General features: G+C 37.1%; 1 protein-coding gene across 16 annotated transcripts in view; it reads left to right on the plus strand.

The window, feature by feature from the left end:
* The first annotated feature begins 595 nt into the window (after positions 1 to 595).
* Positions 596 to 14,212, plus strand: part of HLTF (helicase like transcription factor) — a 54,320-nt gene continuing 40,703 nt past the window's right edge. For all 16 annotated transcript variants that reach the window (XM_008983685.5, XM_008983686.5, XM_008983690.5 and 13 more), the window contains exons 1-5: positions 596 to 821; positions 2,256 to 2,463; positions 10,773 to 10,939; positions 12,477 to 12,610; positions 13,505 to 13,602. In XM_008983685.5, coding sequence (XP_008981933.1) covers positions 802 to 821; positions 2,256 to 2,463; positions 10,773 to 10,939; positions 12,477 to 12,610; positions 13,505 to 13,602 — 627 coding nt within the window. In that variant the 5' untranslated portion in view covers positions 596 to 801. The remainder of the gene's footprint in view (positions 822 to 2,255; positions 2,464 to 10,772; positions 10,940 to 12,476; positions 12,611 to 13,504; positions 13,603 to 14,212) is intronic.

Raw genomic sequence — 14,212 nt, forward strand, 5'->3', positions numbered from 1 at the left:
GCACCAAGAAAGAAAAAATTTCCTTAAAAATAACAAAAGGAGGTGGGAAGGGGACCCTTAAGTCCCATTTAAGATTTTCCGATCTCGTTGTGTCTCATACATAAGCTGAGGCTTAAAATGAAAATTTGGAGCGAAAGTCCCCAGGGTTAACCACAGGGAATGAAGAAAGGATCTTGCCTGTAGTTCCAGGTCTCCCAAGTTCTTTTAGTATAAGGCCCTTTTACGTGTCACATTAGATAAGGAGAAAATCAGAGGGAGGATACAGTAGAGCCTGAAAAATGGGGTTACGTCTTAGGACTTGTGAGGTAAAGGAAAGTCATCTCTCTCGGTTTGAGGCAGGGAAATCAAACAAAACGCCGGCACCGCAGGCACCGCAGGCACCGCAGTCACACTCCAGAGGCCGCGTGGCTTTCCCGCGCGCCCGCCTTGGGGGCGGGGAAGAACCCGGATGGAACCGCCCTTGCAGCCGGGACCCCCAGCCGTCTTTGAATGGCAGCGGGGCGGAGTTGCCCTCCCTTCTATGCCTTGATTGGTTTGCCTCCGCAGTTTCCTCTTCGTTATTGGGTTTTCTCAGTGCCAGTCACAGAGCGACGCTGGTCTCTCAGATTGTTGCTAGAAGGAGACGGCGTCGACGTCTGACTGGACTCGCGGAGATTTATCCTTCAGCCGTGCGCTCTCGATCCGGAGCTCGGAACTTGTCCCGCGCTTCAGGGCTGCGGGGCCTGGAAGGAGGCGTATCGAGGAGACCCGAGAACAATCCAGGGGAGCCGAGGCGCTCCTCTTGTCATCTCCCTCAGCGCCATGTCCTGGACGTTCAAGAGGTGAAGAGGGTGGAGGGGGTGGGGAGATGGGGCTAACCGCCTGGAGGCGTCCCCAAATGAACCTGACCTTCCCCGCGTTCCTCCGGCGATTTGTGCGGCTGTATTCCTTTTGTGGGTCGCCTATGTGGCCTCGGGGGAAATAAATGCATTGTCTTGGCTGGCGAGTAGGGGCTCCTAGGGCGAGTCTTGTGTTAGGAACTTGGGAAATCTCTGTCACTGACTGTCGGGGGCCTGGGGCTCAAAGCCTCTCGGCCTGTGCTTTATTCAACAAAATAACCATTAGATGCCCACTGTGCGCCAAGCACTGCTCTCGGTGGAGGGCCGAGTAAGACAGCCCTTGCCCCCAAGTGGCTCACAGCTTATGTGTATGCAAAGCCATTGAGATATGTATTTGCAGAGGAGCTAATAGAGGTGCGCACCGCTTGCAAGGAAAACGCAGCGCAATTAAAAGCGACTGTTCTTAGGAAAATGGAAACTTCTTGGAATGCTCCAGTAGACTTCCCCTCATTTTTCATTGTCCAAATTGGTTTTCATGGCTGTTTTCCAAACAGTTACAGGTAACAGGTTTGGGGGTAGGCTTAAACCAGCGACGGGAGCTGGGTACGGAAGGCTGGGGGGCCAATTTCCCACGGTGGCGTGATTTGGATGCAGGAATAAAGTAAGTGTTCTGCTCAGAGGGAGTTACAGTAATGGATGCTGGATGTATTTTCTGGAAAGTTGCAAACAGCCTCATGTATAATAATAGTTGTATTTTTGTAAGTCTTTTGTAGCTCAATCAGTATTGAAATGTTGACATACAGTTTTATTTATTTTTTTATTTGAGACGGAGTCTCGCGCTCTCACTCAGGCTGGAGAGCAGTGGCACAGTCTCAGCTCGCTGCAACCTTCGCCTTCCGGGTTCAGCCTCCCGGGTTCAAGAGATTCTCCTGCCTCAACCTCCTGAGTAGCTGGAATTACAGATGTGCGCTACCACACCTGGCTAATTCTGACGTTTTTAGTAGAGAAGGGGTTTTACCATGTTGGCCGGGCTGGTCTCAAACTCTTGACCTTAGGTGATCATCCCGCCTTGGCCTTCCAAAGTGCTGGGATTACATGCGTGAGTCACCACGCCGGACTCTTAATTGTAGTTACTAACATCATATACATTTCAATTTAGACGGTTTTCACTATGAAAGAGGTTTGTGAACTCTGACTGGGCTTTTCATTTTGAATACCTGGGGAGCAGGTAGAAGAGCCAATACTGATCTGGTGGAGTTTCTGGAATCCTTCTCCACTCACTGCAATTTCTGCTTTAACCAGAGTAACTATAAATCTTTAGTGTGATTCTCATGTAAGATTTCATTTGCTGAAGTTAAGCACGGGAAAACTCATATGGTCTTTGGAAATACTTGAATATTATATTGTTTTTCTTTGCTCTTTTTTTTTTTTAAATAGGGATCCTGTTTGGAAGTACTTGCAGACTGTCCAATATAAAGTTCATGGAAATTTTCCACGCCTCTCATATCCAACTTTCTTTCCACGTTTTGAATTCCAAGATGTTATCCCTCCAGATGACTTTCTAACTAGTGATGAAGAACTAGATTCAGTTTTATTTGGAAGTTTGAGAGGTCACGTGGTTGGACTACGTTATTACACAGGAGTAGTGAGTATAATAGTAGATAACTAAGTTAAATTTTGATTATATTTGTGGCATTAAGATAAGAGAATTAATTAGCAGGTGATATGTATGGTTAATCTTTATTTTACTTTAAGTAAATGAAATATTTGTAACCAAGAAATAACAAATACCTCAAGTGATCCTCCCGCCTCAGCCTCCCAGAATGTTGGGATTACAGGAGTGAGCCACCATGCTCTGCCACAGTGCGTTATGTTTGATTATTATGGGCACCCTGCCCTCACACCCCAGTGCCTTGGCATGTCATAGATTTGTTGCAAAAAGGAGATCTGTTTTGTGGAATCTTCTGGATTTTATTTTCATTCTTCCATATGTTTCTTAAGTTCAAGCTTCTCAAATCTTTTTTTTTTTTTTTTTTGTGAAGGTGTCTGAAACATGTTCAGAAGGAGATTCCTTGGGAAAGAATTTCATGTTCTTGATTTGTTTTTCTCCTGTATTTTCTTTACATTGGAACTTTTTGAATTGTTTTTTGATTGTCTGAAATGTATTGTCTAGGAGATTCCTTAGGAAGAAACAATAGTTCCTAAGTTTTTGTATCTTCCTTAATTGTGGCATGTTATGAATGATAGTTTCATAATATAAAAGTTATGAAGGAGTTAACGACAGTTTGGCTGAATTTAAAATCGTCGTCATATGTAGTTTCTCTCCATATCCTAATGCTGCATAGCATGGAATTCTCAGACAGCTATGATTTTCTTTTCCACTTAAGTGAATTGGATGTTTCTGTTGTTGTTGTTGTAGTTGAGGCGGAGTCTTGCTCTGTTGCCCAGACTGGAGTGCAGTAGTGCAGTCTTGGCTCACTGCAATTTCTGCCTCCCAGGTTTAAGCGATTCTCCTGTCTCAGCCTCCCAGGTAGCTAGGATTACCAGCACCTGCTGCCTCACCCAGCTAATTTTTGTATTTTTAGTAGAGACAGGGTTTCACCATGTTGGTCAGACTGGTCTCGAACGCCTGACCTTGTGATCTGCCTGCCTTGGCCTCCCAAAGTGCTGGGATTACAGGCGCAAGTCACTGCAGCCGACCGTTTTTTTTTTTTTTTTTTGATACTGAGTCTCATTTTGTCACCCAGGCTGGAGTGCAATGGCCTGATTGGCCTCCCTGCAACCTCTGCCTCCCAGACTCAAGTGATTTTCTCGCTTCAGCCTCCCAAGTAGCTGGGACTGCAGGTATTTGCCACCACACCCAGCTAATCTTTGTGATTTTTTTTTTTTTTTTTTTGTAGAGACAGGGTTTTGCCATGTTGCCCAGGCTGGTCTGGAATTCCTGGGCTCAAGTGAGCCGTCTGCCTCAGTCTCCCCAAATGCTGGGATTCTGTGCCTGGCCTCTAATTTTTTCTAATAGATTCTTGAAATCTTTCAGTTCTTATTTCATATCTATATATTCTCTAGCTCTCATATGCATTTCTGAGTTTTTGTGTTTTCAGGTTTGTGCTAATTTTTCAAAACTTACTGTTTTCAATAATTATTTTATACCATTGTAAAATACTAGATTATGGTATTGATCTTAGAACAATCAGTATCTGTTGATCTTAGAATAATCTCTATGACCTCAGTAAACTAAAGTGTGTTGACTAAAAGTAATCATCAGTTTTCTTATTTTGCCAAACATATATATTTTAAATATTACTTTTTTTCCAGGAACACTGTGTTGAGATATCATTTATTTCATAATTAATACATGTTCATTAGTTATTTTTTTTTGAGATGGAGTTTTGCCAGGCTGGAGTGCAATGGCGCAATCTTGGCTCACTGCAACCTCTACCTCCCAGGTTCAAGATTCTCCTGCCTTAGCCTCCCAAGTAGCTGCGATTACGGGCATGTGCCATCACACCTGGCTAATTTTTTGTTTTTAGTAGAGATGGGGTTTTGCCCTGTTGGTCAGGCTGGTCTTGAACTTCTGACCTCAGATGATCCACTCGCCTCAGCCTCCCAAAGTGCTGGGATTACAGGAGTAAGCCACCAACCCCGGCCATGTTCATTATTTTTAAACAGCTAAGCAAGCATTAAATCTTCTAAAGTCTACCACCCAGAACCATAACAGATTTTCTACACTTCTTTCTGTGAGCATATGCATGTAAATTGGAATCATATTTATTAATAAAAATGAGATCATATTATCCCTATTATGATCACTGTTTTTTCTCTTAGCCAAATATTAGGAATATCATCTGTATTGGACGTTTAGTTTCCTTATTGATGGCTATTTTTTAGTTGATCACTATTATAAAAAAGTAATAAAAATTGAGGCATTATCTTTGCACACTTGTTAACTTTTTCTACTTTATTGAGATGTGGTTTACATATGATAAAATGTTCATATTTTAAATGTACAAGCCTAGTATTTTGGAAAAGATATATACCTGATAACTACTACCCCAATCAAGATATAGATAATATCCATCTTTCTGAAAGTATCTTGTATACTCTTGCAGTCATTTTTCCCTGCTCCTGCCCTAGGCAACAAGTCTGAGTTTTATCACTATAGATAAGTTTTACCTGTTCTAGATCTAGAACTTCAGATACATTAAATTATACAATACGTACTATTTTAAGTCTTCTGTTTTTACTCAGCATAATTTAGGTACTTCTTAGGTCAGTTTTAGTTATTTACATTTTTGAAGAAAAGCATCCATTTTATTTAGATTTTCAAACTTATTCCCATAGAGTTGTTCATAGTAATCATTTATCCTTATAAAATTATAAATGTAACTTTTTGGAATTGGGGTTTGGTGGTATGACATGTTGCTCACAAGTAGCCATAACTCGTATTCCTGAAGGATTTTGAGATCAAGGAACACATAAATTCGCCTTTATTCAGTGGTTCTAGTTCTTCTTTCCAAGTTGAATAACTATTTTTTTTTGGTTGTTTTAAGTTGGTACTCTGAACTTTAATTTCAGTACCCTTTACTCTGAATTGTCAAGTTTTGATAAGATGTACCATTTTTTAAATGTCTGCCACAACACAATTTGTATGCCTTATTAGCTCCATTAAACTTTTTAAAAACTTAGAAAAGTGGTTATATTCGTATTTTCATTCTTTGCATTACACATTTGTGTCTATTCTTACATTCTTTTTTATTGATTAACTATGACATTATTTCTCTTCAAGGCAACCTCTCTTGGATTTTTCTTAATGATTATGTTTCTTGGCTTAATAATTACTCTTATATTCGGTTTTTCTATTTAGGTTCATTTTCTTTTCTTTTTTCCTTTTGGACTTGTGATTTGAGCACTTAATTTGAATCATTTAATAACAAAATCTTTTACTCATTAAATGTTTTAAGTATTGCATTGCCTTTAGCTACCAAGTTTTGTTATATAGTAGCATTCTTTATTTTTAACTCTGGTGTTTTTTTTTTAATTTTTTGTTGTAGTTTTTTTTTTTAAGTGTGTTTTCAATAAGCATATGGTTAAATTTTTTATTTTCTGACCCATGAAAGGGTTTATTTTATAATAAGGTGGTTTATTTTTATTTTTCTATTTTAAAATACAGTTACGTGTTGCTTAATGATGAAGATACTTTCTGAGATGTGTTAGGTGATTTCTTTGTGGGAACATCATGGAGTTTACAGGATGTTACTCTATTGAATACTGTGGGCAGTTGTAACACATTTGTGTATTTAAGCATATGTAACACGAAAAGGACACAGTAAAAATACTGTATAAAAATTTAAGAATGGTACGCTTTTATAGGACTGCCCCATTATAATCTTGTGGAACAGCTGTTGCATAATATATGTGTGTCTTTTTGAAATGTCATTATGCAGGGCGTGACTATACTGTTAGGGTTAATTCTAATTCCTTTTGTTTTTCTTGTCTTTGTCTTTTTTTCATTTGTTTTTCTTTATTTTTATTGCATTTTAGGTTTGGGGGTACATGTGAAGAACATGCATGTCTGTCTTTTTAATATATATATGTCCTATTTTTTCTTGCTGCTTGGACCATGTTTTCTTAGTCCCCAGTATTTTGGCTTATACATATCTGCTTTAAAATTCCAATATTAGTTATTTGTAATGGCAGTTAACTAATTATAATTAATGACAGCTTATTATGATAAATTACAATTGTGTAATACCTTATTTGAGATGAAATCCTCAAAAATTGTTAGTTTTGTGCCCTTTTTTCATTATATATTTTCTAGGATTTATATAATCTGTTTTTAAAAAGGTCATCCTGTAGGCAGTGCCAGAGGGGCGGTGACTAGTAGAGAACAGAGCTATGCTCATAGATGTAGCTCCAAAGGGCTAGAGATGAGTATCTGTCTGACACTCTGATTCTGGCTGTAATCTCTTGAGTCAGTAGACAGATGCTGGGAGAGCTTTGAAGCAGCTTTCCTGTATATTTTCAAGGAATTTTTAAAAGTTGAGATACAGCCTGTGGTGGTGGCTCATACCTGTAATCCCAGCACTTTGGGAGGCCAAGGCGGGCAGATCACAAGGTTAAGAGATCGAGACTATCCTTGTCAACATGGCGAAACCTTGTCTCTACTAAAAATACAAAAATTAGCTGGGTGTGGTGGCGTGCGCCTGTAGTCCCAGCTACTCAAGAGGCTGATCCAGGGGAATCGCTTGAATCTGGGAGGTGGAGGTTTTTGTGAGCAGAGATTGCGCCATTGCATTCCAGCCTGGGCAACAAGAGCAAAACTCCATCACAAAAAAAAAAAAAGTTGAGATACATTTATAAAATTTTAAAAGTGTACAGTTGAGTAGTTTTTTGAATATTCACAAGGATGTGCAACCATTCATACAATCTAGTTCCACAACATTTTTATTACTCCAAAAAGAAACCTATTCCCATTTGTAGTCACTCCCGTTATCTACCCCTCAGTGTATGGCAGCCATGAATCAGTCTACTTCCTGTTAATGTGGATTTGCCTCCTTTTCACATTTCATGTAAATGGAATGATACAATATATAGCATTGGGATCTGGCTTCTAATACTCTGTTTTATGATAAATAGATTTTTTGTGTGTGTACCATTTTAATTCCCTTGTTTGTCTTACTATATATTTTGAGTTACTTATGATTGCCTTTGGGATTACAATTAACAATTTAATTTATGAGAACCTGGTTTGGTTTAGTGCCAACTTAATAGTGCATAAAAAACTTTACTGCTGAGCGCAGTGGCTTACACCTATAATCCCAGCAGTTTGGGAGGCCGAGGTGGGCGGATCACGAGGTCAAGGGATTGAAACCATCCTGGCCAAAATAGTGAAACCCCGTCTCTACTAAAAATACAAAAATTAGTTGGGCGGGGTGGCACTTGCTTGTAATCCCAGCTACTTGGGTGGCTAAGGCAGGAGAATCACTTGAACCAGGGAGTTGGAGGTTGCAGTGAGCTGAGATCGTACCACCGCACTACAGCCTGGCAAGAGAGTGAGACTCTGTCTCAAAAAAAATAACTTTGCTTATAGATAGCTCTATCCTGTTGCCTTTGTGCTGTTATCATATAATTTATATCTTTGTGTGTATATATATATATATATATATATATATATATATATATATAGTGTACCTATCAACAAAGATTGTAATTATTTTATATACTTTTTAATCAGAAAAATTACAAAAAAATCATTCTTAAAAATTAAAAAAAAATTTTTTTAATAATTTTTTTTTTTAAGTGACAGACACTTGCTCTGTTGCCCAGGCTGGTCTCCACCTTCTTCAACAGTTTGATTATGATGTGATCTTTGATTATGGTGTGGATCTTTTTGAATTTATTTTAGCTGGAGTTGTTGAGCTTCTTAATGTGTATAGATTACTGGTTTTCATCAAATGGGGTAGTTTTTGGCTGTTATTTCTTTAAATATTTTTTCTGTCTCTTTCTCTTTTCCCCTTATGGTACTTTTATTATGTGTGTGTGTTTGTACATTTGATGTTACAGGTCTCTGAGGCTCTATTATGTTTTTCATTTTTTTGTTCCTCAGATTGTATAATCTCAGTTGACCTATCTTAAGCTTCATTAATTCTTTCCTATGCCTGCTCAGATTTGCTGTTGAGCCTTTCTGGTGAATTTTTTCTTCAGTTATTGTACCTTTTGACTCTAGAATTGCTATTTGGTGAGACATTGTTTTCCTGCCTTTAGACATGCATTTTCATGTTGAAAGAAATGGTTTGCTTTAGGTCTGAATTTTTAAATTTTTTTTTAGAGATAGGGTCTTGCTCTGTTACCCAGGCTGGAGTGCCATGGCATGATCTTAGCTCACTGTAACATTGAACTCCTGGTTTCAAGCAGTCATCCCACCTCAGACTCCTGAGTAGCTGGGACTAGAGGCATGTACCACCCTACCTGGCTCATTTTTCTACTTTTGTTTTCTAGAAATGGGATCTTGCTATATTGCCCAAGCTGGTCTCAAATTCCTGGCCTCAGGAGATCTTCCCACTTCAGCCTCCTAAAGTGCTGGGATTACAAGTGTGAGCCACCATGCCCAGCCCCTTTCAACATATTTAAAATAACTGATTAAATTATTTTTCTACTTTGTCAAACATCCGTACTTTCTTGGGGGCAGCTGATACAGATTGTTTTTCTTCCCTGTGTATAGACCATACTTTCTTCTTTTTTTGCATGTCTTCTACTTCTTTTCTTGAAAAATGGACATATTAAATAGTGTGGTAACTCTGGAAATCAGATTCTCCTCCGCTCCCAGGGTGGGTTGTTTTTTGCTGTTTGGTAATTAGTGTGTGTTTGCTAGTGACTTTTCTGAATTAATTCTGTGATGTCTATTCTTTATCATGTGTGGTCAGTCACTGAAGTCTGTACTTGGTTAGCTTAGTAGTCAGCTAATGATTGTGCTAGAACAAATAAATCACACATTCTTAACTGAGAATATCTCTATGTTGGGGCATTCCTTCAACACTCTAATAAGACAATTGAGAACTTCTGTTTAGCTTTCACTTCTGGCTTGTTTAAATGCCTCAAGTTCAGGCAAAGGTAAGAGTTTAGGGCTGTCTCAGGTCTCTGTTGAGAATGTGCACAGCCCTGGTCATGCATACTAGCCCTATGCTTGCTTATGGCCTTCTAGATTTCCAGAAATACACTGGAGCTTTTCAAAGCCCTCACAGACATCTCATTCCCTAGCTTTTCCTTATAAGCCTTTTTGTTTTTCTATTGTTTGTTTCAGCTGTTATCCACTGCCTCAGATAGCCATGAAGTTATACTTTCCTGTAAAATTGTTTTTGACATCACCCACCCAAGGGAGATTCTTTTGGTACTGGGTGAGCTCAAAGGTTAAATACAGTCAGCCTTGCAAGTGGGATCTTCTGGGGGAACTTTAGGAGAATAACAATTCTTTGGGAATGAATGTTTGAAAGAACTATAACTCCATTCTGTTTTTTTCTGGTGACTGCTAGGCTTTACCTAGCATCCCAGCAAACTATTGTTTTTAAAGGCTACAGTATAGCTGGGGATGGGACTAAAGTACTGATATTCCGCTGTTTTTCTTGAATAATGTTCCTCAGATTTCTGCAAGTCTTTGATTTAGTTCTCAGAATTCTGAAAACATTTGATTCTGCAGATAATTTATCTAGTTTTTTTTGTTGCTTTTATTGAGGAATTTTTGAAAGTCCTTACTCTAACATTCTTTATTGTGTTCTTCAGTTTTTAAAAATACACATCATTGTATTTAAGTTACCTATACAGTTTTTAATAAAGTAAAATCAGAATGGCATGAGTTGAAGGCTGGATATATTTTTCTTACCCAGTTCCATCCTGACTTATAAATGCTTTATTCCCTGACTTTTATGTATTCTAGATAATGCAGGCTCAGGAACCACCCTGTCTGGGTTCAGATCCTAGCTCCGATAGCTTTTAGCTTTGTCACTTGGTCAAGTTACTTAACTTTTCTGTGCTTCAGTTTCCTCCTTTGTAAAATGGGAATAATAATAGTACCTCCCAATAGAGTTGTGAAGATTTAAAAAGTCAGTCTATGCAATGTACTTAGAACAATGCTTGACACGTAGTAAGTACTCAATAAAGGTTAGCTATTTTTTAGAAGTTATGATGTAGAAAATTTTATATAATATGAATTTGCTAGTTTTCATTTAACTGTATTTTTTAGATTTTAAGGATTTGTTAACTTCCTAATGAATATAAATTAGAGAAATATTAAAGAATCACAATAAAATATATTATTTAATATTTCTGTAGTTTGTGTCTAAGAAGATACATTTTTCTTAAGTACAGTACACAGCAGTAATAAATGGAAAATCCCAGATAAAGTATAACAGTTATTGTCTATTATTTATAATATAATACTATCTTTATTATTTTTATTAGGTTAATAATAATGAAATGGTTGCATTACAACGAGATCCGAATAATCCTTATGATAAGAATGCGATTAAAGTAAACAATGTGAATGGAAATCAGGTTGGCCATTTAAAGAAAGATCTTGCAGGTGCTTTGGCCTATATTATGGACAACAATTTGGCACAAGTTGAAGGGTAATGTATTTTCAGAATTTAATTTTAATAATTGTGAATTATAGTCATCTTTCAACTTGTTAGGGCTTCTCGTTAGAACCTATAAAGGTATGCTAACAATTTCTATCACTGTTCTTTTGGTATGTGTTAAATAAATGTTTTAATTCTTCTTTTACATACTTCCACTACCCCAGCAATCAAACAATTGTCCTCTCATTTTCCTATGGAATTATTACCATGGAGAAAAATAAACTTTGGTTCAAATATTAGGAATTGCATTCCATTTTCCCAAGGCTTTTGGTACCTAGGTTTAGGAATTTGGAAGTATTGGTTCGTTTATTTATTTTGAGATGGAGTCTCACTTTTGCCCAGGCTATAGTGCAGTGGTGTGATCTCGGCTCAGTGCATCCTCTGCCTCTCGGATTCAACCAGCTCTCCCTGCCTCAGCCTCCTGAGTAGCTGGGATTACAGGTGCCTGCCACCATGCCCAGCGAATTTTTGTATTTTTAGTAAAGATAGGGTTTTACCATGTTGGTCAGACTGGTCTCAAACTCCTGAACTCAGGTGATCTGACTGCCTCAGCCTCACAAAGTGCTGGGATTGCAGACCTGAGCCACCATACCTGGCCTGGAAGTGTTCATTTATATCAGAGGTTATAAACTGGTATTCTATGATAGGATATAGATGAATTTCATTTTGCCTGCAGTGTTTTAGACATTTTTTTCATTTAGTATTTATACTGAAAGAACTAGTCAGCATTTTATACGTATTAATTTATTTCCTTAAATACAAAAACATATTTTTCTCTTGATGATGAAGATCTGGCAATGCTGGATGAGTTGTCACTTCCATATGACAAAAGTTGACTGGAAGGTGTAGTAACTCTCCTTTTACCTAGGGCATATACTCTCAGTTTTATTTACCTCTTTCTTTTTTTTTTTTAAACTCTTTCAGTCTTTTACTTTTTCTCTTTTAGGCATTTGTACTTGTGATCTCAATTTAAGTATTTGGAATATTTAGGATCTTTATATTCTAATTCTAATTTTTAGGATATTCATATCATAATCCTAGGTGAGTTTGGAACATAAATGCTCAGTGATGTCTCACTTTGTTTCCTCCTTTTTCAGTTAATCAGGTTTTTCTGATTAACTGGAAAAGGAGATATTGAGACTGTTAGTGAATCACAAGTTCTTGCATTCCCCATTTTCCAAGCAGAATGATTTATTACCCTCAGTGGTTCTGTTAGCCAAAGCTCTACCCTTTCATTTAAACTTATTTTACTTATCTTACAATCTTGTTTACGTGCCATCCATTTATTTTAAAACTGCTTTATTCCATTTTCTCAATTTTTTCTGGCACTCTGGTTCTAAAAATCACTCTTTTCTTCTGATTGTTTATGATTCTATTCCTTGTTCTTTTTCTCTTTAAAATCTGCCTAACTAACTCCTTCTTAACTTCCATGCAAAACATAAATGATACACTTAAAATACTGAACTGATTCTTGGGGATAAAAAGTAATGTTTCTAATTTCCCTTTCTTTTTCTCCCAAATATAATAGGGTAGTTCCTTTTGGTGCAAACAATGCTTTTACCATGCCTCTGCATATGACTTTTTGGGGAAAAGAAGAAAATAGAAAAGCAGTTTCAGATCAGTTGAAGAAACATGGATTTAAATTGGGTCCTGCACCAAAAAGTAAGTTTACAGTTTAACTTGATGTTATTCTGATATAAGATGCAGGGCTTATGAAACATTTATTCTCTCTTGGAGTTTGTTGGCTAATTTGTGCTCAAGGCTCCAAGTTACAACTTTTTTTCGAGTCTTTTTGAGGAAATCTCTGATTTTTCCTTTTGCCTCTATTGAAATAACTATAGATTCACAATAAAATATTTATGGTCAGAATAGCAAGAGTGAGGGGATATTAAATAAAAATTTAGAGAAAAAAATATATAAGGAAGTCTCATGTATACCCTCCCCTAATTTTCCCTAATAGTAACATCTGGAAACCCCTGACTTTAAACATTCTTTTTGATAACTTTTAGACAAAAAGAATCTTCTAATAGGGAACAAAAAGAATGCTTGGCAAGAGTTTGTTCAAATAATGTGAAATTGCTTGGGGTTTTTGATTGATTTAGTATTTTGCTTTTAAAAAACCTCTAAAATGCCAGGCTTTTAATGAAGTTTGTTATGCACATTTTATTTATTTGTGTGTTTATTTTGAGATAGAGTCTCCCTCTGTCACCTTGGCTGGAGTGCAGTGGCCATGATCAATGACTCAGTGCAACCTTGACCTCCTGGGCTCAAGCAATCCCTCCACCTGAGCCTTCCTAGTAGCTGGGTAACAGGTGTGCATCATGGCTCTTGACTCGTTTTTGTATTTTTTGTAGAGACAGGATTTCACCATATTGCCCAGGCTAGTCTCAAACTTTTGGGCTCAAGCGAACCACCTGCGTTGGCCTCCCAAAGTTCTGAGGTTATAGGTGTGAGCCACAGCACCCAGCCCTGTTATGCACATTTTTCAAAGCTACTTATTAAAAAATAAAAACATTTTATTTGATGGCTTTATTCTTTTCATTTTGTAAATAATAGCTTTCGGATTCACTTTGGAAAGTGCTTGGGGCTCTGGAAGGGCTGGACCAAGCTATAGTATGCCATTGCATGCTGCAGTACAGATGACAACTGAACAGGTATGCTTCTCTTTTATTTTGTAATCTAAAAGTGAATTTTAAATGTTGAAGATTTGTATTTAAAAGAACAGGATGAATATGTTTATGGTCTTCAAATATATTAAGTTATCATGAAACATGTTATAGAGTAAATAAAATATATATATTTGTAAACATTTATATAAAAAATACTGATAAAGAATAAATCCATATATGAACATTTGTACCTAATATACAAAACACGTTATTGTTTATGCATAGCATATTTTGTATTTGAAATGTTTTAAATGTTCAAATAGTCATTTTAAGAAAAAATTGAAACTTACTCCTTTCAGTAAGTTTGCAAATGCAGTGCTAAAGAATTAACTCCAAATTCTTCACATTAACTTGGTCTAATTTGTAATTTAAGATGAGTTATGTTGAATTTCTTTGAAAAAAAAATCATATAAAATAAGTTAATGCAGATCAATTAAAAAATAACATTAAAACTTTTTTGATATCTCTACCCACCAGTGTTAGTCCTTTTATCTACTAATTGTAGTTACCATATTTACCCTGCTTATTTTTAGAAGAACTTGAGCTTGTGTCTGGTAGGTAAACTCCAGGTTACTTCTGATTTTTAGACCCGGCC

This window comes from Callithrix jacchus, chromosome 17 (assembly GCF_049354715.1).
Source record: "Callithrix jacchus isolate 240 chromosome 17, calJac240_pri, whole genome shotgun sequence".
Lineage (NCBI taxonomy): Eukaryota > Metazoa > Chordata > Mammalia > Primates > Cebidae > Callithrix > Callithrix jacchus.